This window comes from Raphanus sativus, chromosome 9, assembly GCF_000801105.2.
Source record: "Raphanus sativus cultivar WK10039 chromosome 9, ASM80110v3, whole genome shotgun sequence".
NCBI classification, from domain to species: Eukaryota; Viridiplantae; Streptophyta; class Magnoliopsida; order Brassicales; family Brassicaceae; genus Raphanus; species Raphanus sativus.
Window position 1 is genome coordinate 17629705 of NC_079519.1, and position 25337 is coordinate 17655041.

The 25337-nt window shown below is 41.4% G+C and overlaps 5 protein-coding genes and 1 non-coding gene across 6 annotated transcripts in view; 5 read left to right on the forward strand and 1 right to left on the reverse strand.

Moving 5' to 3' along the window:
- Nucleotides 1–2009: 2009 nt before the first annotated feature.
- On the forward strand, nt 2010–2660 carry LOC130500126 (uncharacterized). Its single transcript, XM_056994846.1, has one exon. It carries the CDS (start codon nt 2010–2012, stop codon nt 2658–2660), a length of 651 nt encoding a protein of 216 aa, XP_056850826.1.
- Nucleotides 2661–4392: 1732 nt separating this feature from the next.
- Nucleotides 4393–8063, forward strand: LOC130500127 (uncharacterized). The gene is made up of 6 exons (XM_056994847.1): nt 4393–4421; nt 4491–6108; nt 6187–6812; nt 6891–7178; nt 7260–7365; nt 7449–8063. Exons 1-6 carry the CDS (start codon nt 4393–4395, stop codon nt 8061–8063), a joined length of 3282 nt encoding a protein of 1093 aa, XP_056850827.1.
- Nucleotides 8061–11001, forward strand: LOC130500128 (uncharacterized). The gene is made up of 7 exons (XM_056994848.1): nt 8061–8813; nt 8894–9190; nt 9257–9364; nt 9453–9710; nt 9807–10124; nt 10192–10503; nt 10588–11001. The coding sequence occupies exons 1-7, from the start codon at nt 8163–8165 to the stop codon at nt 10870–10872; spliced, it is 2229 nt and encodes a 742-aa protein (XP_056850828.1). The 5' UTR covers nt 8061–8162; the 3' UTR covers nt 10873–11001.
- A 4687-nt stretch (nt 11002–15688) lies between these two features.
- LOC130500338 (uncharacterized) overlaps nt 15689–25337 on the reverse strand; it is a 28411-nt gene continuing 18762 nt past the window's right edge. The window contains exon 3 of the mRNA XM_056995280.1: nt 15689–20606. Within this exon, the coding sequence (XP_056851260.1) occupies nt 18114–20204 (2091 nt within the window). The 5' untranslated portion in view covers nt 20205–20606 and the 3' untranslated portion in view covers nt 15689–18113. The remainder of the gene's footprint in view (nt 20607–25337) is intronic.
- LOC130500461 (small nucleolar RNA R71) lies at nt 19924–20030 on the forward strand. Its single transcript, XR_008939086.1, has one exon. It is a non-coding gene; the product is annotated as a small nucleolar RNA R71 (small nucleolar RNA).
- On the forward strand, nt 20386–25322 carry LOC108839145 (uncharacterized). The gene is made up of 2 exons (XM_056994849.1): nt 20386–20418; nt 22062–25322. The coding sequence occupies exons 1-2, from the start codon at nt 20386–20388 to the stop codon at nt 25320–25322; spliced, it is 3294 nt and encodes a 1097-aa protein (XP_056850829.1).

Here is a 25337-nt window from a genome sequence, read left to right on the forward strand (position 1 = left end):
TATGTCTACTAAAAGTAGAAAGCGTGTTCTGGATTTTTGTCAATCTTCTAAACCTTTTAGAAGGCGCCTTCTACGGATAAGATTACGTGATTTTGCGAAAATTAATGAAAGTTTCAATTAAAGAAATATTTTAAAAATCTCCTAAAAATATTCTAACTTCCTAAAACGTGTTATTTTCGATTTTACTTGTCAAAAAATTTTTAAAAATGATTTTCCCTTGTCTTCTTCATTAATCTATGGTTTTTTCATAGTTTTTCTTTTATTTTTTTTTAATAAACTCTTGATCTATATGATACATATCTATATAACATGTGGTGTTTTGAAATTAGGTGCAATTGTTTGTAAAGTTTTATTTTTATTTTTATAAAGTCTACAAATTTTATTTTTATTAAAAACATTTTTAAAATTTTTATTTTTATTAAAATTTCGATAAAATTAAAAAGGTTACAAACATTTTAAACTTCTTATAAAAATAAAACTATGGAAAATGTTTTTAATAAAGTTAGTTTAAAGTTTTTATTAAAAAAAATTTGTAAAGTTTTATTTTTATTTTTATAAAGTTATTAATTTTTTAATTAAAGTTTTATTAAAAACGTTTTAAACTTTTAATAAAAATAAAACTTTGTAAAATGTTTTTAATAAGTTTATTTAACGTTTTTATTAAAAAAAGTTATAAATTATTTTTATTTTTAAAAAGTTTATTTTTATTAAAAAAATTTAAAGTTTTTTTTTTATTTTCCCTTTTTAAAACGTTTTTAATTAAATTTAAAAAAATTCTTTTAGTTTAAAAAATAAAACTTTGTAAACTGTTTTTTATTAAGTTGATTTAACTTTTTTATTAAAAAGGATTTGTAAATTATTTTTATTTTTATTATGTTTTACAAAGTTTATTTTTATTAAAAAGAATTAAAAGTTTATATTTTTATTTTCCCTTTTTAAACATTTTTAATTTTTTTTTTTTAAATTCTATTAGTTTAATGTGTTTAATTAGATTAATCAAGGGTTAGTTTTGAGATTATGAAAAAAATATACTAAAAGGACAACTAAATGATGGTTTTATAATATAGGAACAACCATGCTAAATTTTTGTTCCGTTTTGGCATTTTTCCTTTAAATCAATTATAGTTTTTCCACAAACAAAGTATCAGAATTCGGACTGAAAAATTGAAATCATATTTTTTTAATTGAACATAAGAGTTTGAATCTCTACTGAACTATGGTAATCATTTCTCTAGTGCAATCAGCCAATAAATCATTTTTAAAACAATAAATTAGTTTTTTTTTACTCCAGTGTTACAAATTATTACGCACATAGTTGTGAATAAAATATTAGAAACAACGAAAATTATAATCAAAAGAAAAAGAATTGCCAAAAAAGGAGAATTACACAAAAATGGTCGACATAGCTGGCGTAAGTAATTATAATCAAATGTGTCTCCTTCTATGAAAGTTTAAACGCGTTGCCAAACTGCAAACTCCATCATCATGCATACTTACTTTGCTCATTAATCCTCGAAACAGATTCATCTGTCGATTCCATTGTGATCACGCAGAAAAATTGATCAACTGTGGAGAAAAAATGATCGCCTCAAAATCACGCAGGTTTGGGTATTCGAGCTCTTAAGGAGGTTAACTTGGTTTGTGGGTTGAAGCTTATTTGGAGGTTATTAACAGGGGTTTCTCTTTGGAGCAAATGGATAAAAGATAATCTTTTAAAGAAGAGAAGCTTTTGGGAAGTGAAGGAGAAAACTCAAACTGGTTCTTGGATGTGGAGGAAGTTGCTTAAGTTGAGAGAGATTGGGAGAAGTTTTTATAAGAAGGAAGTTGGAAATGGGCGTAATACTTCATTCTGGTTTGATAATTGGAATGAGTGGGGAGTCTTATATGATCTTCTGGGCGATAGAGGCTTTATCGATTTGGGTATCCGAAAAGAATCCACAGTTGAAGAAGCAGTCTATAAAACTCGTAGGAGAAGAAGGCATAGAGCAGAGATTTTAAATGCTATAGAAATGAAGTTGAGAAGTTTGGAGAATAATGGAAATAGTGATATGGAAGATGTGAGTTTGTGGAGAAGAGAGTCGGGATTCAAGAGCAGTTTCTCGTCTGCTGAGACCTGGTGGCTTATTAGAGAAGAGAATGAGAAATGTGTCTGGGCAAAAGGAGTATGGTTCTCCCAAGCAACTCCAAAGTTTGCTTTTATGGTATGGTTGGCTAATCTTAATAGGCTTTCTACTATGGACAGAGTCTTTGTTTGGAATCCAGGAATAGATGATAGCTGTGTGCTGTGTAAAAATGCGAGGGAGAACAGAGAGCATTTGTTTTTTGAATGCTACTATTCAGGCAAGATTTGGGAAAGTCTCGCTAAGGGAATTATGGGTAATTCATTTACAAATTCTTGGTCTGCTATCACTCACTTGATTGCTGAGGGGCGTAATATGGATAGGAAGAAGTTATTTTGCCTGAGATATGCTTTTCATATAGCGATGTATGGAGTTTGGAGGGAGAGAAACATAGTAAGGCATGGTGAGAAGATTACACCAGTGAATGTGATCAAGAAGATGATGGATAAGGGTGTGAGGAACAAGCTCAGTTTACTGAGATCGAATAGAGTTAAAGGAATGGAGGATACTTTACAGATTTGGTTTCGTACAAGAGTGTGAATTGCTCTGATTTTGGGTTTTATTTGTTGAGTAATCCTTAGACTAAAGGTTGCATCCATTGTAAAAAGGCTTTTTTTGAGGAATAAAATTTAACATTCTTTCAAAAAAAAATGACTGTCAATCCAACAATAGAAACACAGCTTGTCAATATACATGTAATCTATTTATTTCTCATGTCACAGTAAAATATCTTGCAGTCAGAAGTTATACACATAGCAAGTCGGTAAGAGGACACTGAGAGACTTTGAAAATGGACAGTGATAAAACCTAATAGCTCATAACATTAGCTTCAGCGTGCCCTTGCATGACTCTCTTCAGTGATCACCCGAATCCAATCCATGATCTTGAGGTCCAGAGCCAGTGGCAGTGGGATAAAACAGTTCAACACCTTGTAGAAGCATACCTCGAGTTGCCTCGGTAACTATTGATCCCAACGTATAGCTGAATAAGACACTGGACCAATACTTCAGTTATGTAGTCTTCTCTTTGTGCTTGACAGAAGTAATATCCATCAAAAAGTTCATGGATGAAAAGACAAATGATTGGAGATACCTACTCTACTCCAATAGTTAGATGAGAGCAACATAAATCGCTATAGAACATGACCTACATACTTGACTCCAGAGTCCGGATAGAGCATCATGTCAATACTTAAGGGCATTCGAACTTAGTTCATCCAGAACTGCTTGCATCATTCTGAATGAACTGGGGGGACTTACTGTAGGAGAGGGATCCCATCTCCCACGAGCCCATCGAATAGAGAGAGCCAGTCTGTCAGAGGATTGGTGCGTGGACGAGTAACGACGACGTTAAGCTCTTAGTCGCCCTACGGGCCGAGCAGAAGCAGTGCATTCGGCCGAATGGCCCAATAACTCCACAGATCGGCCCATTACAAAGCCCACGAGATCACGTACTCGCTAGGGCGAGCTGCTACAGAAAGTGGGCTATAAAAGGAGAAGGGGAAGAAACGAAGAAGGGATCCTGACTTTGACATACTTACTAGGCGGCTAGATCTAGGGTTTTCACTACTCTCTATCCGTTATCTTGTACTGTTTCCCGGCCAGCTCTCCGAGCACCGGCTAGTTCTCCTCTTTACTCTTTTTCTGTAACCCGGTTCTGATACTTTCATCTATACACTACAGGAAATTCGCGCATTGATAGCAGTGCATAATAGCGTTTCTTAATTTGTGCTATGTTTAATATTTTAATAGCGTTTCTTTTTTTGTAAACGCTACGAATAGGTAGTCTTAATAAAAAAAATGGTGACGCGTAGAATACATAGCATTATGTATTTCAAAACGCTGTCGAAACTGGGAGCGGGGAGTCATAAAAAAAGACCCGCTTAACACTTGGTGAAATTTTCAGTCTCCCTCTCATCTCACTTACAGAAATGTCTCGATCGAGTTTTTCTCTTTTTTTTTTCATTTTCCATCTCACTTTGAGAAATTGATAGAGTGAAGACGATAATCAAGCAACATTTCTCCCTTAGAGATATCTCTCGATCCATTTCTTCCTTTCAAAAGCCGCCGAACATCTAAAACCTAGATCTACCAGTTCGCGAAGAAAGTGTTCGATTAAAGGTTTGTTTTTGGCTCTGTCTCATCGATTTCTTATAGATCTTGGGTTTAGAAACTATAATTGGGGGTTTAGGTGTTTCGATTTCAGTTTGTTTCAATTAGGGATTTCTAATTTCAGTACTTTCTGTTTCGTTGGTTTGGGAGCTGTTGCGGTAATGGACAAGTCATGGGTTTGGCTTCCAAGGTATGAACTTCTCTACAACTTTCTTTGCTTAATCCAAGATTTGTGCTAATCGTTTTTTATAAATTACAGGGCAACCACTGAGTATGAGGAAGGTGCACGTGGTTTTGTGTATGCATCAGCAAAGAGATTGGGTAATCCTCTGCAGATGTTATGTCCTTGTATCGACTGTCGGAATGTGTGTCATCAAACTGCTGGCACAATACTGGATCATTTGGTAATTAAGGGAATGGATCAGAAGTACAAGAGAAATGCGTGTTGGAGTATCCATGGAGAGAGGAGGTCTGAGAAAACAGTTGACGATCAACATGCTGAGTTAGAAACATACGAGTTGTTTAGATCTGCCTGCTTTGAAAATGGTTCAGAATCCTCGAATAAGGATGGAGAACAGCCTGAAGTTGTTGGGAGTCAAGAAGAACTTGAGTTTAAGAAGAAATTAGAGGATGCAGAAACTCCTCTATACTCGGAGTGCCCAAACTACACCAAAGTTGCAGCAATTATGGGTCTCTACCGCATCAAAGTGAAGAGTTCGATTTCAGAGAATTACTTTGATCAGCTTTTAAGTATGGTTCATGACATGCTTCCCAAGGGTAATGTGCTTCCAACATCCACATCTGAGATAAAGAAGTTCTTGAAGATATTCGGTTTTGGATATGATATCATCCATGCGTGTAAGAATGACTGCATTCTTTACCGGAAACAGTACGAGGTGATGAGTAGCTGTCCAAGGTGTGGGGCTTCAAGATGGGAAGTTGATAAGCATTCTGGTGAGACAAAGAATGGGATTCCAGCAAAGGTACTCAGGTATTTCCCTATAAAAGAAAGATTCAAGAGGATGTTTAGATCGGAGACAATGTCTAAGGATTTGCAATGGCATTTCAGTAATGCTTCTGAAGATGGAACAATGAGACACCCGGTTGACTCATTGACGTGGGCTCAGGTCAATGCTAGATGGCCTCTTTTTGCAGCTGAACCGAGAAACCTACGACTTGGTATATCTACAGATGGGATGAACCCGTTTTCTATCCAGAATACGAAGCACAGCACATGGCCAGTTATGTTGGTGAACTACAATATGCCTCCGACGATGTGCATGAAGTCAGAGAACATAATGCTAACCCTTCTGATACCTGGTCCAACTGCCCCAAGTAACAACATCGATGTTTATCTTGCTCCTCTGATTGATGATCTGAATGATTTGTGGAATGAAGGTATCAAGATATATGACTCATTATCCAAGGAGAATTTTACACTGAAGGCTATACTATTGTGGAGTATCAGCGACTATCCAGGTTTGGGGACCTTGTCTGGTTGTAAAGTGAAAGGGAAACAAGGATGTAATGTATGTGGGAAGGATTCACCTTCTAAGTGGTTGAAGTTTAGTCGGAAGTACGTCTATTTGGGAAATAGGAAACGACTTAGGCCTGGTCATCCTTATCGACGACGAAGGGTTTGGTTCGACAACACTACAGAGGAAGGGACGGCTAATAGAATTCAGACAGGAGCTGAAATATTTGAGCTGCTTAAGGATTATAAGAATGAATTTGGGAAACCTTTGGAGAAGAAAAGCAAAAGGAAAAGATCAGGTTTGTGTGATGGTGAGGAGCTTAGACATGAAGAATATGAAGAAGACTCTGACCAATGGAGGTGGAAGAAACGTTCTATTCTATTTGATTTACCCTACTGGAAGGTTAGTCTCTATTAAAAAAAACGTGTAAATTCTTTATCACTTTCTGTGACTAATTTATGTTTTTGTTTGTTGAGTTAGGATATGCCGGTGCGTCACAACATCGACGTAATGCATGTGGAGAAGAATGTCTCTGATGCTATTCTATCCCTTTTGATGCACAATACTAAGTCAAAAGATGGTGTCAAAGCACGACAAGATTTGGAGGACATAGGGATTCGACGTAACTTACACACTCAGCAACGTGGGAAGAAAATGTACTTACCTCCTGCTGCTTATTGGCTGAGCAAGGAAGAGAAGAAGAGATTTTGTAAGAGATTATCAGAATTCAGAGGACCAGATGGCTACTGTGCGAACATTGCAAATTGTGTCTCACTTGATCCTCCTCTGATTGGTGGTCTGAAGTCTCATGATCATCACGTTCTTCTGCAGAACTTGTTACCAGTAGCTTTGAGAGGGTTGCTGCCAAAAGGACCTAGGACTGCAGTTAGTAGATTATGCAACTTCTTTAGTAGATTATGTCAGCGTGTAATTGACCCAGAGAAGCTAATAACACTGGAGTCTGAGCTTGTGGAGACGATGTGCCAAATGGAGAGGTTTTTTCCTCCATCTCTTTTCGATATAATGTTCCATCTCCCAATCCATCTAGCTAGAGAAGCACGTTTGGGTGGCCCGGTACACTTTAGATGGATGTATCCATTTGAAAGGTACATAGTGTTTTCTGGTTTTCTTTTTAGTTGTTATAAGCAAATATCTAACAAATTTTTCGTATGATGGACAATTAGGTACATGAAAACACTTAAATCGTTTGTTAAGAACTTCGCTAGGCCAGAAGCATGTATGGCAGAGGGTTATATGGCAGCTGAATGTATTGCTTTTTGCTTGGAGTTTCTAAAAACATCTGTACCAGTTCTAGAGTCTGCAAATCGTAATGAAGATGTTGATTTGGATGAGCATATACTTGAAGGGCGTCCAATTCATAAGGCTACAGAAGTTACACTATCTGATAAAGAGCTTGACATTGCTCACAGATATGTGTTAATGAACACGGGTGTTGTGAATCCATATGTTGAGTAAGTGTGAATCCATATAGTTTATAATTAATATATGATAGGTTTAGTTAATTATTCTAACTCTTTGGATTTGTAAATCAGAATGCATCTTGAAGAATTACAAGAAAAGGACATCCGTTGCAGAAGAAATCAAACTCTTTTGTGGAAGTTACATGGAGAACGGTTTTCACAGTGGCTAAAAGAAAAGGTATTTACAAAGTTCTCTATACATCTCTTCTTGTTTACTCAGTATTGATTCACCAATAATCATAATGGTTTTGTTTATATCAGATCCCTACTAATTCAAAAGAGCATTCGACCCAACTAAGATGGTTAGCATTTGGTCCAAGACATAATGCTCAAACCTATAATGGCTATATCATCAATGGACATCGTTTTCATACTGAATTCTTAAAGCGGAAGACTCAGAACAGTGGAGTAGCATATGAAGCTTTTGCTATGTGTAGATCAAGTGTGAAAGATACCAATCACGTTGCAGATGTCGTTTCTTACTTTGGAGTGATACAAGAGATAATATTGTTGGACTACCACATGTTCCAGGTTCCATTATTCAAGTGTAAGTGGGCCAACAAAGGGAATGGTCTCAAGGAGGAAGATGGCTTTATGCTTGTGAACTTCAGCGTTAACCAAGCAGCATTTCTCCAAGATCCATACATTATGCCTTCTCAAGCAAAACAAGTGTTTTACTCCAGAGAAAATGACTCATCAAATTGGAGTGTTGTAATGAGAGCACCGCCAAGAGGGTATCACGAGTTAGAAACCGAAGAAGAGTTCGTAGCTGCGCCAATAACCATCGAAGAGAATGATGATTTGGGGAATGAATCTTCTGATGATGATAGTTTATGTGTTAGGGCTGATTGTGATGGGGTCCTAGTAGTTGAATAATTGGGCTAGTTCGTTAGTTAGTAGTTAGCATTATTAGGTAGTTAGTATTATAAGGTAGTTAGTAGATGATTCTAATGATTATAGTTTCAGGTAAACATTATGAAGGAGAAATCTGTTGCACGTACAGTTCGTCGCAGTAAGCGCCAGAAAGGTGAAGATGCGAGTGTTGAGCCATTGAAAACTCAGAGAAGACCCAGAAAGCTTACTGGTCAAACAGCAGAAGACACAGCAACTGATATGCAGATCGGTACTCAGGAATCTGCATTGGAAGAACATCCTCGTGAAGAAGTAGTATCACCAGAAAAGGAGATAGAAAACGAGGATCCAGAAAACGAAGGAGATTCACCAGAAAAAGATGGAGAAGATCCAGAAGACGAAGGAGAAGAACCAGAAGACGAAGGAGAAGAACCAGAAGACGAAGGAGAAGAACTAGAAAAAGGAGACGCAGATGATACGCAGCATCCAAGTGAATCAGTCCTTGGTGAGCAGCCAAGTGAATCAGTCCAAGGTGAGCAGCCAGAGACCAAGACAAAGAGACGAAGAGGGCGTACTAGGATGAGTAAAGTGGCTAAAAACATTGAAGACAAGGTTGAAGTTGAATTTATATCTCTCGGTGAACATGTAGGGGATGGATCAGTAACACTTTCCTCATTTCTTGGTCCACTTGTGAGAGAGCATGTACCAGTCCTTCTTGGAGATTGGAGGCACCTTGATGAACAGATCAAGGATACAATGTGGGAGGAAATTCAGGTATTTTCTCACCTGAAAATAGTAAAAAAGCTTTCATTACATAACTTCTAGCATTGTGTTAAGTTCTGAAACTCTTGTAGGCGAGGTTCAAACTGACAGAACAGTGGCAAAAAGAAGCTGTGTTAAAGCAGATGGGGTGTATATGGAGGTCTTCAAAGTCAAGGCTTGTAAGCCTTGTGCGAAATGTTGGGAGCATGGAAGAACTTACTAAACTAAAACCAAGCAATGTTCAATCTGCGTCAGCTTGGATGAATTGGGTGAAGACAAAGAAAGGAAAAGATTTTAAGGTCACTAGTGACAAATTCAGGGAATTGAGGAGAAACCAGATTCCTCACACAACTAGTCGCAAGGGAATGGTTCGCTTGGCTCATGAAATGGTATGATTATACTTTTAAAATATTCCAGTCTCTTGTAATAATGTAATATCCTTTTGTCACGTGTAGAAGAAAAAAAGTTCAAACCCCACGCAAGTGACTAGGAGTAAGGTCTGGATAGCAGGACATACACATTCAGATGGGAGACCTGTGAGGCCTGAGTTTGAAGATACTATTGTCCGTATATTCCAAATTCTTTTTCTGAGTTCTTGTTGTCTAAATCTTCAGTTTCTTATGCTATTACTGTCTTATTCTTTGAAATCAGGAAAAAATCAAAACCCTTGATACTGAAATGGAATCCACTGCCAGTACGAGTGTTAACGACGATGCTGTGAGTCAGGTCCTAGGAAAAGACAAACCAGGAAGGATTAGAGGAATGGGCAGAGGAATAACTGCTACGAAGATAGCATTCATGCAGGCCAGAGACTCACATGTACTGAAACTTGAAGCTAAGCAAGCTGAATTGCAGGATGAACTTCGTGGTTTGAAGGATGTAGTTCGTGGATTAACTGCATCTAAAAGTGTAAGTTTAACTTCTCTTTTTCTTTTTCGTGAATGAATTTTGTGGTTGCCAGAGACTCACATTAGTGTTTAACTTATCTTTTTATTTTTCTCTCAGAATCATGTTGACGGTGTCTCCAATTCTGAGTTCAGTGATCTGAGCAAAGGACCTAGGTGTCAGATTTTAGACTGGTGTTCAGTAGATGATGTTGTCATCGGAGAAGGAGAATTCTGCTCATCTGAACCAACTTACAAAATTGGACGAATTCCACTTGGTATGCATGCTGGTGCTATTTTAGTTAAGTCTGTTACAAATGAAGAAGCACCTATCTGGAGGCCTACGACATCTGTTACCACACTTGGCCAAGCCATTGGAATGAAAATAGCATGGCAACTTGAGAAGCTCATTCTGGATGAAGACTACTCAGAAAATATGGTAAGTAAATATGTAAAGAAGCTAGTACAGAATCATGTTGATAACTAATCTAGTGTTGTTTCTGTAGCCTACAGAGGGAGAAGGCGATAAAATCCTAATCTATGATTGGTCAAAGGAGGATGTACTTGTTGCTGAGGGTCGTCTCCAGTCAACTGACCCAAAAAAACTGGTTAACAACATTCCATTGGGTCCTAGTGCTGCTATTGTCAAAGTAGATAGGGTAGTTAATGAAGATGGTTCTCTATGGAGACCAAATGTGGAGAAGTTGATGATTGGTGATGCACTCGGTGAGAACATCCCATGGCCTATCCATAAGATTCTTAAGGCTACTGTACAAGCAAACAGAGATGAACTGATGTCTAGAAGTAGATCGCGTGCGGTAAGTCTCTAAACATTCTCAGTTTTTATTGTGGTTGGTAATTTTCTGCTGTTGCTGAATTTGTTGTGTGGATTTTCTGTTTAGAGTGCAAGTAACAGCTCTAACACCAGCAAGAATGAGAAAAAGAAGTGCATCCTCTTAGATTGCAAGGGATCAGGAAAAAAGGTTGCAGAAGGTCGAGTTTCCTCGACTAATCCAGATGATGTCGTTCATTTTGTTCGGTTAGGCCCCAATGCAAGCAAGATATGGGTTGATGTTCCTCTGATTGAAGATGCACCACTTTGGAGACCTAATTCAGAACTTCAGATCATTGCTGATGCTCAAGGAAGTATAGTTGCTTGGCCAAATGACAAACTCCTTTACATATGAATGCTCAAGGAATGTCTCACAAGAAATCTACTATGTTGTTGTACTTTTAAAAAACGTGAATGCTCTTTAGTACTTTAAAAAACATAAGCCTTATGTCTGTGTTGATTTGTATGATTTGTACCACCTTGAATATTTAGTGTGTTGCTTGGTTATTATATTTTTCTTAAAAATATGCATTAAATAAAGTATATAAAAACATTTGCATTAATAATAATACAAAATAATGTTTCAAAAATATAAATCGAAAACCCTAAATGGTTTAGGGTATATTTAGGGTATAGTTTAGGGTATAGAGTTTAGGGCATATTTAGGGTATAGTTTAGGGTAAAATTCATACAATTTATTTAATCTAAAATAAAGTTAAGTTTAAATTAAATTCTGTAACAATAATATCATGAAATCTAATCTTACAATTTATCAGTTATTCAAAACTTAAACTCTAAAATCAATACCCTAAATGGCTTTGTATACATATGTGTGTCAAGTATTTCAATCATGACATCTATTTCATAAATTATAAATAACTAGTCACAAAAAGAATTTTCAGATGATTTGTAATGTTTTTACGATTGTTAAAATAATTACCAATTAACTATAACACCTTTTTATTTCATACAATTATTTTAAAAACATTTTAAATCACCATTTATGAATAACATGCTAAATCAGCCAATCATAGTATATCACCAAGATAGCTATTATAAACCACACGATCAGATTAGAACCTTCTCACATCTCACCGTTAAATCCATTGTCTCGGTGAGAGCCAATCATATTATATCACCAGGATAGCTATTCAAAACCACACGATCTGATTAGCTACTCACATCTCACCGTTAAATCACCTTCTCACATATCACTCGTAATCGAAGATCTCGATATCTCTCTCTCTCGTTTCCCTGAAAAGAAAGCTCATCTCTCTCTCATCTCGATCTCTCTCTCTCTCTCGTTTCCCTCAAAAGAAAGCTCCACGATCTCTGCAACCTTCTCTTATGTCTTAGGCTCCAAGATCTCTGTAACCCTTACCTTCTTTGTCGATATCTGTAACCCTCTCCGACGATGAACCCTTACTTTTGCCGTCTTCTGTGAAGAGATTTGGGTAAAACTAATCGTCTATTTGTCGTATCCTTGTAATTTTCCTTGAAGAGACTGCTTCTGATACTGTTTCTTTTTGTAGTTTTCCTAAAGCTCGAAGGAGCAAAGGAGGCAGAGACTCCTAAAGGTTAGGTCTTTCTTACATAGCAATTAGATGAGACACATAGAACTGATGTTTAGGTTTCTCTGTTTGCAGGTTTCTAATTGAGGATTTCATACGGTAATCTTATTTCTAATTGACAATTTCCTTTAATTTGTTGTTATAATATTGTTCAATAATTTATTTGTTTCTTTGATTCAGAAATGCAAGCTAGGAAAGAAATAGTCTTAGCACTTCCGGCACCAGCAGTGCTTAGGATCATTCCACCACGCCACCAACAGCCAAGACAAGAGGCATCTCATGTTCCACCATCCCACCAACAGCCACGACAAGAAGCATGTGATGTTCCACCATCCCACCAACAGCCACGACAAGAAGCAGATGATGATGTGGTTGAGCTCACAGACCGACAATACCAGAGAGCACTACAAGAAGCAGATGATGATGTGGTCGAGGTTACAGAAGGACAGTACCGGAGAGCTCTTGGATACTTGATCCGCATTGAGGAAGATGAAGAAGACATCGATCCAATGTACCGAAGAGTTATGTCTCAACGGAGACACTCTAAACAAGTGAAAGGAGAGTCTTCTAGAGGCAAGGGTCAAAGAAACTAAGGAGGTTTTGCTGAATTGTAATCTGTTTTTTTTGTAGCAAAAGCTGAATGTAGTGATTAAAAAGGATTATGCTAATGTATTTTGGATTATCTAAAATTATTAATATATTAATTTTCGGATTTGATATTTTAAATTTATATATATATATATATATATCAAAATTAAAAATGTCGGGATATCAAAAATTATAAATAATTTGCAAAACTGATTTTGTATTTTTTTTTTAATTTTATATAAGCCTATTGCACAATAAGAAAACGCTGTATTACAAAATAATAAATAATATCGTTTTAAAAATACGCTATCTTAAAAAAGTGTAGCAAAAATTAATTACATTTAAGAAACCGCTATTGTATCACAAATACATATCAATAGCATATAATAAAACGCTATTAAAAATGTTGTATGGTCTGGTACGAGTTCCAACTATAACATTAATAATACAATTAATGGCATAAAGATAACGCTATCGTAAAATAAACAATTGCAATTAATAAAACGCTATCGTAAAAGTAACTAATGTAGCATTACGTAAAAGCGCTACAATAGCTCTCGGACCTATTGTCGCGGTCGAAGACACAGCGTTTCTAACAACGCTGCGATAGTAATAGATAGCGTTTATTGCACGCTATCAATGCTCGAATTTCCTGTAGTGATAAAACATCTTTGTTAGACCCATTGACGAGTTCTTCGTCTCTTTACTAGTTTTGACCGAACTCGGTTCTAACAGTTGGCGCCCACTGTGGGGCTAGCAAAGTAACGTTAGCAAAGATGAGTCAGAACCTCGAAGGTTCCACTTCCGGCGACGAACACGACGCGCCGGACCCAACCCCAGTCACGGCTATTCCGATAGCCCCTGCTTTTGTCGATACCATCATGGAGCGCTTCGCCCGTTAAGACGCTGCTCAAAAGGCAGCTACCGACCAAATCGCCGCAATCGCCGCGCTCCTCGCTCCTCTCGCTGGCGCTCCAGACGCAGCTACTGCTACCGTCCGAAAACAGCTGTTCGCCAGCGACATAACCGCCGGCCCGGCGAACCAAGGCGCTCCTCCCAGCACTCTCAACCCAGATGCTGCTCCGTTCACTCCTGCAAACCCAGATCTGCAAATGGTTCGCGAAGTCGCAGCACTCAAACAGTCGCTTCTGGACATCAACTCCAAGATCCACTGTGTTACGACCTCTGCACCACAGATAGAGCGCGTTCTGGCGAACACCCTCAGAACACCCTTCTCTCCCGCGATAACCAGCGCCAGACTCCGACACATCGAGAAGCTCCGACTGCCGACGTACGAAGGCCTTATTGACCCGACGACCCACATCACGTCTTTCAACATCGCAGTACGCCGTGCAAACCTCTCCGACGAAGAACGCGACGCCGGCTACTGTCAACTCTTCGTCGAAAGTTTGAAAGAACCGGCTCTTACGTGGTTCACAGGCCTCGCTGAGAACTCTATTAAAGACTTCCACGACCTATCCTCCGCCTTCCTCAAGAACTATATTATGTTCACTCTGGAAGACGCGACAGTATCTGATCTTTTCAACCTTGCTCAAGGAAAAGATCAAAGCTTGTGCAGCTTCATGGAAAAGTTCAAGGCCATAGTCTCAAAGGTCGTCTTACCTGACAGCGTCGCGGTCGCCGCGCTTAAGAACACCTTGTATGTCCACTCAGTTTTCCGTGACGACCTCTACAGGAACCCTACAACGTCTCTTTCCGACGCCATCGGACGCTCCCATAATTTTATCCGCATGGAAGAGGATACAAAGGCCCTCATCGCTAAGCTAAACGCGTCTAAAGCTGCAGCGGTCGACAAAACCAGCGTCCAGAATGCGGATAGTCGACATGAGCCGCGACAACACTCGTCGGGCGACAGAGCAGCCCAAAAGAAGAATTTCGTCTATGCTGTCGACGAAGAGAGCTCCCCAGCGTCGACAACTGTCGTACGCGAGAAAGGCTGGAACGTTTACAACCGTGAAACCGACAGCAAACCGCCGGATTCCTCTGCAGCAGTAAGTTCTCGGCCCCCGGGAGCCGAGAAATGGTGCGACTACCACAATGCTAAGTCGCATGACACCAGAGAATGTAAGACGCTCTTCGAGCAGTTCCTCTCTTCTGTCGCGAGCGGGAAACTCGAAATCGAACCTCCAAAACCCAGAGCCCGGGGACCCGCGAGCTGGAGCAAAAACAAGGATAGTGATGTTAGGAGTTTTGAGCTCCTAAGTCAAATGATAGTATAGTGGTAGTAAGTTGTCGAACCAGTTCTGAGGGACTCAAAGCAGTGAGAATGCAAGTATTTGCCTAATCTAAGTGCAATCAGTGAATTTGATGGTTCTTAAACTAAAACTAGAATGCAAGCAATAAAAATGATACTTTTAAGCTATTGGAAATGAGAACTCATGGGTATAGGGATTTCAGACCTTGGGTGATCAAGTTTCGAACTAAGGATGACAAATGAATCAATCAAACTATTACCCTTAAGCCTAGACACAATTCTAAGCAAGCTCTATGTCTAGATGAATGCTCATTTGCTAACATGTCTCAAACATCAAATGTCTTTGGTTGAATAACATGCAAGCAATCATTACTAACAAGTCTATTAGCTATCTTAGCATCTTTAACAACAAATCTCTTTGGCAAAGTACACTAAAAGCCTAGGAGAGTTGACTCAGGCATTTCATCAAACACCTGTCGGGTGAGAAATGCCTAGAGATCACCCTTTGAGTGGCCTACTCAAATGATGCATTAAGATCACTCTACTATGCAAGGAACAAGTATGATCTACACCTAAAACATCCTAGAACTAGCCTAATCACCCTTAATCACCCTAACCCATGAATTCAAAAGGTGATTACTCACTAATCCCATGATTCCTCTTAAACCCATGATGGATTTCAGATGAATCATATAGAGAAATAGAAGAGAAATCACAAGAACAATCACAAATCAAGCCAAAAAGAAATTTTTTTCTTGAGAGAGTTTTTGTTCTTCAATAGATCAAAGATAATCTGCCAATGGTGGCCACAAAGAATACTTAAACATTAGGTTTTTCAGTGCAAAAACGTGCACAATAAATTGCAAAAAGGTCCTTGAAAATAATAAAAATCGTGCACTGATAACGCGGAGCGACCTCGGCCAGTCGCTCCGAGAGGTCGCTCTGGGCTCGGGAGCGACCTCGGGTGGTCGCTGCGAGGGGTCGTTCCGGAGGCATTTTCTTCTGTCTTCGAGCCGTGTAAAGCCGAGCGACTTGGAGTGGTCGCTCCAGCTTTGGTCGTCAAGGTCGCTCCGGCTGGAGCGAGGTCTCACAGCGACCTCTGCAGGTCGCTCCAGGCTCCTCTCGTCCAATCATCATCCTTTTCACATCTTTTGAGCTCCAAGTGCATCCAAATGTCTCCAATAACCTCACTTGGCACTCCAGTACCTAATAAAGACTTATGCATGCAAAATGCAACCTAAATATGTCTAATCATATTCTATATGATGAAAATGCATATGAATGAATAGCTAAAACAATACAAATATGCAAGATATCAACTCCCCCACACTAGTCCTTTACTTGTCCACAAGTAAACTTTCAAGAACCAAGGAGAAAAGGTTTGAAGGTGGGGACTCATAACCAAAAGAAACTCTTCTTAGTTCTCAACCTAACAACCTTGCATAATCATACCAAATAGCAAGAGCAAAGATTTCGTCCATCTCTAACTTCTCTAAGCCTATCCCAGCTCCTTTGATCTCTACACTCATTAATCATGCATCCACAAACCACAAATCCACCATCTCTCTAACATTCAGGAAGCAAACTCAATAGACATCTCACAAATGGTCAACTGGTCCAAGTCATTTGGTTTGGTAAGACAAAGGCTTTAATGCAAGTGAAATCATAGGTTCAAAATGATCTTTTAAGGTGGTTTACTCTCAAAACAAAGTAGCTTTGACAATACACATAATATATCTAAGAAAGGGATCAACTCATGCATACAATGCTCAATCTCCATTGTTCTACCCTTTCCCAAACACACAAGATATTCAATTATTCCTCAATGTCAAACCCAACTCACATCTCTCACCAAAAGATTCCAAGAATATTTTTCACATTAGACTCTTTCTTTTTGAAATCAATAAGGGATTTTTCACAATTTTAAAATAAATCTCAGCTCCTAACAATTTTGCTAGCCCCCTTTTTATTCTTTTTTTTCTTTTCTTTTTTTTTTTTAATTATTTTTTTTTATTTGGGGGCCAAGATTTTACACAATAAGAGCTAGATACTTCTCAACTTATCCCATAAAGACTAATCATTTAAGCACAAAGAGTCAAACCTTTCATATTCCCAAATCACAATCACAACACTCACCCCCTTCCTATAGCTAGACAATAGAGTGACTAATCTAGCAAGAATGGAGACTAAGCATTGTCGTTCCCAATACTCTCAACATTATGCACATGTAAAGCTTTCCAAAGAGGCCTCACTCAACAAATAATGATGGTTTAAAAATGAGGTATGGGTTTTGGGAGTGGAGTACCACTTGAGTTTGTCAAAAAGATTGGTAAAACAGATGGGACAACTCAAGTGTGTATATCCATGACTTATTACACAAGGGACCATAAGCAAGAGACATTAAAACAGGAGCTTGCTTCAAAGAGAGAGTATCAACAGTCAACTGAGTTTCAAGAGGAGCATTCAAGGCGCGAAGTTTACAAGCTTTCTAAAGGGTGCTCAAGCTACTTGTCATGATAACAAAGGTCAACAAATTCAGTACTTAGCATGAGCTCTTTACAAGGTTGAAATCCCCCTAATGCATGAATGCAACCTATATGCTTCTAGACTCAATCCTAAAAATGCAAATGATGCAACTAAATGATTCTTTTTGTGTTTTTTCAAATTTTTTTTTTTTTTTGGATTTTTCTATGCAAATAAGAATGTAATATGCAATGCATGAGACTCAAAATCATGAAAACAAACATGATCAAATACTTGGTACCTCCCCCACACTTAAATCACACAGTCTCTGTGTGAGTGAGGTACCCAATGGAAATCTAAAATGCAAAGAAAAACTGGGAGAAAAGAGGTTTCCAGTTACCTGAGACGGGAGCGAGGTGGAAGGGTCGCTGCGGCAGGTCGCTCCCAGCTGGAGCGACCTCGTGACGTCGCTGCGGAGACCTCGCTCCACGGTCAGTTTCGCTCCAGAGGACACGAGCGACCTCTGGGGGTCGCTGTGGGCAAGTCGCTCCCAGCTGGAGCGACTTCTCTCCCTCGCTGCATGACCTCGCCCTAAAGTCCGATTTTCTGCTCCACACCTGCACACAACTTCACTTTCCCATTGTTTTATGCAATAAAATGATAATGCAAATACTAATGCAATATATACAAGGATACTCATGGGACTTCCTCCCAAGTGAGCTTGTTTTAAGTCTCTAGCTTGACTTTGCCTCCTTTGGATCAGGCTGGACTAGGTGCAGAAAGTGGAGTTGACACCCCATCTTCCTCAGGTGGTAGCTCATCAAAGTGATAATCAGCAGGAGAAGGATTCATCTCTTCAATGGTGAAGGCTTGTCCAAATACAGTGGGGTTCCTCATCTTCTCCTTGATGTCAAAGTGGAGGATGTTCTCCTTGCCCAAATGGAGGTCAATCTTCCCTTCCTTCACATTCACAATAGCTCCTGCTGTAGCTAAGAATGGTCTTCCAAGAATCAATGGGTCTTGAGCCTCCTCACCCATTTCAAGCACCACAAAATCTGTAGGTATCTCATACCTTCCAATCTTCACAGGGAGGTTCTCTAGGATGCCCACAGGGTACTTCACTGAACGATCAGCCAACACCAGAGAGAGTCTACACTTCTTGCATTGAGTGAAGCCAAGCTTCTTTGCCACAGACAAAGGCATCAAGCTGACACTAGCTCCCAAATCGCAGAGACATTTCTCAAATACCATAGGTCCAAGAGCACAAGGGAGTGTGAAGCATCCTGGATCTTCTAGCTTCTCTGGAGTATCTAGCCTCTGAATGATGGCATTGCACTCATGACTCAGAACCATCATGCCCTCCATCTCCTTCTTCTTAGCAGCTACAACATCTTTCAGGAGTTTGCTGTATTGAGGAATCAGCATGAAAGCATCAATGATGGGCATTGTAACCTGAGCTTCACTCATCTGCTTCTCAAACAAAGCCTTGTACTTCTGTAGCAGCTGCTTCTTAAATCTACCAGGGAATGGAAGCTTTGGTTCATAGGGAGGGGGGACAGGAGAGCTCACACTTGCTGGAGCAGCAGATTCACCATCTTTTGTTGTTTTCTTCTCTTCTCCAACCTTTCCTTTACCCTTGGCTTTTACAATCTTCTCCAAGATCTCAGCATCTGTCTTCTCATCAACAATGACCACTTCATCATCTAGGTTGATGGCCACCTCCTCACCTTGTTTCTCAGCATCCTTGGTGAGGGTTACAGGAGTCAACTGCTTACCACTCCTAAGTGTGACAGCTTTTGCTTCCTTGGGGTTTTGATCTGACTTTCCAGGTAGAGATCCTTGCTGGCGGTTCTGGTGGGAGCTCATGGAAGCAAACTGATTCTCCAAATTCTTGACAGAAGAAGCAAGGTGGGAGAATTTGTTGTTGAGCTCATTGTAGCTCCCATCAATCTTGGAGTGAAGGTTCTTCAGCTCATAGCCCACATGCTTCTCACTTCTAGTCTGAGACTCCAAGATCTGTTTCAGTAAGGCATCAGTGCTGCTCTGTTGAGGGGTAGAGGAGCTAGGAGAGGAGTTTTGCTGAGGCTGATAGTTGCTCTGCTTGTTGTTTCGAGGCTGATAACCACTCTGCTGGTTGTTTGAATAGGGCTTCTGTTGGTAGTTGTTGTACTGAAAGTTGGGTTCCTTCTTGTACCAGCTACCATTACTGTTGATGAAGCACAATTCTTCTTGCCCTTCCAAACCCTCAACCTCATTGACAGTAGGAGGTATCTCCTGGCTTGGGTTGCCAACAAAGTTCACCTGCGCTTGTGTGGCCTTATCAGCAATGAGTTTGTCAATCTTCTCCTGAAGAGCCTTTATCTCATTCCTTGTTTGATTGTCATCACCTCTGCTGCTCCTGTCATGGTCTCCACTGTAGACTGCATCACTCTTAACCATGTTGTCAACCAGAGCCTCTGCCTCTTCCTCAGTTCTCCCCAAAAAGAACCCATTGCTAGCTGTATCCAGTCTGGCTCTGTACTTAGGAAGAGCACCTCTGTAGAATGTGCTCAGCAAGCTCTCCTTAGAGAATCCATGGTGTGGGCACTGAGCTTGGTAACCATTGAATCTCTCCCAAGCTTCACTGAATCCTTCCAAGTTCTTCTGTTGGAAGCTGGAGATCTCATTCCTCAACTTAGCAGTTCTTGAGGTAGAGAAGAACTTCTCCAAGAATGCCCTTTTGCAGTCTTCCCAAGTGGTGATGGAGTCACTTGGTAGAGACTTCTCCCATTGACGTGCCTTATCCCCCAAAGAGAAAGGGAATAACTTGAGCTTTAAGACATCCTCTGACACACCATTAGTCTTTGACATACCACAGTAGCTGTCAAACTTATCCAAGTGATCAAATGGGTCCTCCACAGCCAGACCATGATACTTGTTGTTCTCTATGCAGTTGAGCAGCCCTGATTTGATCTCAAAGTTGTTAGCAGCCACAGCCGGGGCTCGGATTCCCAGTCTAGGACCATGGATGTTGGGGCGGTCATAAGTGCCAATGGGGCGAGCTGCTCGCTGTTGTGCCCTTGGGGTGGAAGATTGTTGACTCGATTGGGGTTCTGAGGATTTTGTTGTTCTTCCATTGCAGCTTCCAGTGTCTGCAGTTGAGCTTGTTGCTCTTCTTCTCTTCTTTTTCTAGCACACTCTCTCTCTAAAGCTCTGATGTCTGCGGCTCTTGGAACAAGGTTTGATGTACCTTTGCTCCTCAAGTTCATACACCTGAAAATCACAAAGAGGTGAAGAAGAGAATCAGTAACTTACAAAAATAAAAATGACTTAGTCTCAAGCAAATGACTAAATCTCAATGTTCAAATCAAACTCAGAATTTGGCAACGGCGCCAATTTGATGTTAGGAGTTTTGAGCTCCTAAGTCAAATGATAGTATAGTGGTAGTAAGTTGTCGAACCAGTTCTGAGGGACTCAAAGCAGTGAGAATGCAAGTATTTGCCTAATCTAAGTGCAATCAGTGAATTTGATGGTTCTTAAACTAAAACTAGAATGCAAGCAATAAAAATGATACTTTTAAGCTATTGGAAATGAGAACTCATGGGTATAGGGATTTCAGACCTTGGGTGATCAAGTTTCGAACTAAGGATGACAAATGAATCAATCAAACTATTACCCTTAAGCCTAGACACAATTCTAAGCAAGCTCTATGTCTAGATGAATGCTCATTTGCTAACATGTCTCAAACATCAAATGTCTTTGGTTGAATAACATGCAAGCAATCATTACTAACAAGTCTATTAGCTATCTTAGCATCTTTAACAACAAATCTCTTTGGCAAAGTTCACTAAAAGCCTAGGAGAGTTGACTCAGGCATTTCATCAAACACCTGTCGGGTGAGAAATGCCTAGAGATCACCCTTTGAGTGGCCTACTCAAATGATGCATTAAGATCACTCTACTATGCAAGGAACAAGTATGATCTACACCTAAAACATCCTAGAACTAGCCTAATCACCCTTAATCACCCTAACCCATGAATTCAAAAGGTGATTACTCACTAATCCCCATGATTCCTCTTAAACCCATGATGGATTTCAGATGAATCATATAGAGAAATAGAAGAGAAATCACAAGAACAATCACAAATCAAGCCAAAAAGAAATCTTTTTCTTGAGAGAGTTTTTGTTCTTCAATAGATCAAAGATAATCTGCCAATGGTGGCCACAAAGAATACTTAAACATTAGGTTTTTCAGTGCAAAAACGTGCACAATAAATTGCAAAAAGGTCCTTGAAAATAATAAAAATCGTGCACTGATAACGCGGAGCGACCTCGGCCAGTCGCTCCGAGAGGTCGCTCTGGGCTCGGGAGCGACCTCGGGTGGTCGCTGCGAGGGGTCGCTCCGGAGGCATTTTCTTCGTCTTCGAGCCGTGTAAAGCCGAGCGACTTGGAGTGGTCGCTCCAGCTTTGGTCGTCAAGGTCGCTCCGGCTGGAGCGAGGTCTCACAGCGACCTCTGCAGGTCGCTCCAGGCTCCTCTCGTCCAATCATAATCCTTTTCACATCTTTTGAGCTCCAAGTGCATCCAAATGTCTCCAATAACCTCACTTGGCACTCCAGTACCTAATAAAGACTTATGCATGCAAAATGCAACCTAAATATGTCTAATCATATTCTATATGATGAAAATGCATATGAATGAATAGCTAAAACAATACAAATATGCAAGATATCAGATAGGAAAACCAACAAGTCGCAAGGCAAAGCCCCTCAACAAGAGAGGCGAGCGACACCCGAAGAAGCAACCCCAGCGTCACCGGAAAAAGGGAACTCGTCGAGCGACGAGGAATCACCGAGAAATCGGCGACGGGTCGAGACTGTTTTCGCAAGATCCATTAAGGACGCTGACGATCGCGAACTCCCGAGAGCGAGAAGACGCATCAACGTTGTCCTGACGCAGCTGGAACCTTCAGTCGACGAACCTGAACAACTTTCTCCTCAAGACCTGCACGCTCAGCTAAGCCGCCCGTCACCTAGCGATCTACGGAACCTCCTCAAGCGAAAGGAGAAACCAGCAGCAGATGTAGTCAGTCAGGTCCCCGACCTTCGCGAGAAGATCAACTCCTCCAAGACTCGCCGATTAAATAACCCGAGTCCCATGAAACCCCGCCCCGTAGATCTGCGAGAAAAGCTCAATTCCAGGAAACCGGATTTACGAAGTCAGCTCGAGCGTCCCCTGTACTCTGACCTTCGACAAAAGCTTGAAGCCTCTAGAACTCAGCACTCCAGTCAAGACAAAGACACCGTCATCAACGTTATTATGGGTGGCTCTCCGCCCTGCGGCGATTCTGTCAGGTCCATTAAAGACTACCGTCGTCAGGCAACATCCTCGCGCAAGTGGCCGACAAAACCCGAGAACGATCATCAAATCACCTTCTCGCCCGACGATGCCCTTGGCATCCATATGCCACACAACGACCCTCTCCTCGTCGAACTCGGAATCGGCGATTGCCAAGTCACCAAAATCCTGATCGACACTGGCAGCTATGTTGATCTAATCTTCCGCGACACACTCGACAAGATGGGCATTGACATGGGAAGTATGAAACCGTCATCCCGCTCTCTTACAGGTTTCAATGGCTCGTCCGAAGTCATGGTCGGAACCATCCGTCTTCCAGTATACGCATGTGGCACGACACGGACTGTTAAGTTCTCGATCGTCGACTCCAAAGCTCCTTACAACGCGATCCTGGGCACCCCTTGGCTACATTCGATGCAGGCAATCCCGTCGACCTACCACCAATGCGTTAAGTTTCCGGGAACAGACGGCAAGATCCGAACGCTACGGGGTGACCAGCAAGCTGCTAGAGACCTGTTGATCGCGACCATCAAACTTCAGCGGCAGACATCGCATGTCAACACCGTCTCCAACCCTCTGCAGAAGGTTTTCCCCAAACAAGAAGAAGTCCTTGACATACCTATCGATGATACGGATCCTAGCAAGGTGATCCGCGTCGGAGCATTCCTGCCAAACGACATGCAGCAGCAGCTCGCCGAGTTCCTCTGCCGAAACGTCTCCACTTTCGCTTGGTCTACCTCCGACATGAAGGGGATCGACCCCGCGATCACCTCCCACGAGCTGAACGTCGATCCCACTTTCAAGCCTATTCGCCAGAAGCGCCGAAAACTGGGTCCAGAACGGTCGAAAGCAGTAAACGACGAAGTGGACCGCTTGCTCGCCGCTGATTCCATTATGGAGGTCAAGTACCCGGATTGGCTCGCTAACCCCGTCGTTGTCAAGAAGAAGAACGGGAAGTGGCGAGTCTGCGTCGACTTCACGGACCTGAATAAAGCTTGCCCAAAGGATAGCTTTCCCCTCCCGCACATCGATCGTCTTGTCGAATCGACCGCTGGGAACGCCCTCCTGACATTCATGGACGCGTTCTCTGGGTACAATCAGATCATGATGCACCCTGACGACCGGGAGAAAACAGCGTTCATCACTGATAGGGGAACTTACTGTTACAAGGTAATGCCATTCGGTCTCAAGAACGCCGGAGCAACCTACCAGCACCTCGTCAACCGCATGTTCGCCGATAAACTGGGTTCCACGATGGAAGTCTACATCGACGACATGCTGGTAAAGTCGCTCCGCGCCGAAGATCATCTAACGCACCTCCAGGACTGCTTCACAACACTCAATGAGTACGGTATGAAACTTAACCCGACCAAATGCACGTTTGGCGTCACGTCCGGCGAATTTCTCGGGTACATCGTCACTCAGAGAGGTATCGAAGCTAATCCCAAGCAAATATCGGCGATCCTCGATCTCCCAAGTCCAAAGAACAGCCGCGAAGTGCAACGCCTCACCAGCAGAATAGCAGCGCTCAACAGGTTCATTTCGCGGTCTACCGACAAATGTCTCCCTTTTTTCGAGTTGCTGCGAGGAAACAAAAGATTCATTTGGGACGACAAATGCGAGGAAGCCTTTGGCCAACTCAAGCAATATCTGACTACCCCTCCAGTCCTCTCAAAACCGGAAGCAGGTGACATTCTCACCCTCTACATCGCCATTACGCCTATCGCCGTCAGCAGCGTGCTCATCCGTGAAGATCGGGGAGAGCAAAAACCCATCTTCTACACAAGCAAACGCATGACCGAAGCCGAAACCCGCTATCCCACCCTAGAAAAAATGGCGCTCGCAGTGGTACACTCGGCGAGAAAACTTCGTCCATACTTCCAGTCTCACACGGTAGAAGTTCTCTCCAATCAGCCCCTACGAACAATCATGCAGAACGCCAACCACTCTCGCCGACTAACGAAGTGGGCGATGGAGCTTAGCGAGCACGATATCGTATACAAGAACCGGACAGCAGCGAAGTCCCAAGTCCTCGCTGATTTTCTGATCGAGCTCACACCTGAACTCGAACAGGATCTTGCCGTCTCGTCTCGCAACTGGATTCTGCACGTTGACGGCTCCTCCACCAACAAAGGATCCGGCGTTCAACTTCAATCTCCAACAGGCGAGCTAATAAGACAATCTTTTAGCTTCGGCTTCCATGCCTCCAACAACGAGGCTGAATACGAGTCCCTCCTCGCTGGTCTGCGTCTCGCCAAAACAGTCAAAGCCAAACGTCTCAGCGCCTACTGCGATTCCCAGCTCGTCGCCAGTCAATATAATGGCGAGTACGATGCTCACAATGCGCGTATGGACGCATACCTCAAGCTCGTTCAGGACCTCGCTAAAGACTTCGAATTTTTCGAACTCACCAAAGTTCCGAGAGGAGAGAACGTTTGCGCTGACGATCTGGCGGCCCTTGGAAGTAAGCTACACAATCAGATCAAGCGGACAATTCCCATTCACCGGATCGAAAGCCCCAGCATCGCTAAAACCGACGTCAGCACCGCCTCCGTCGCTGCAGTGGCTGTCGAGACGATATGGACATCGATCCCTCGTCCGACGAAACTCCTGACTGGCGCACCGATCTGATCAACTATTTAGCGC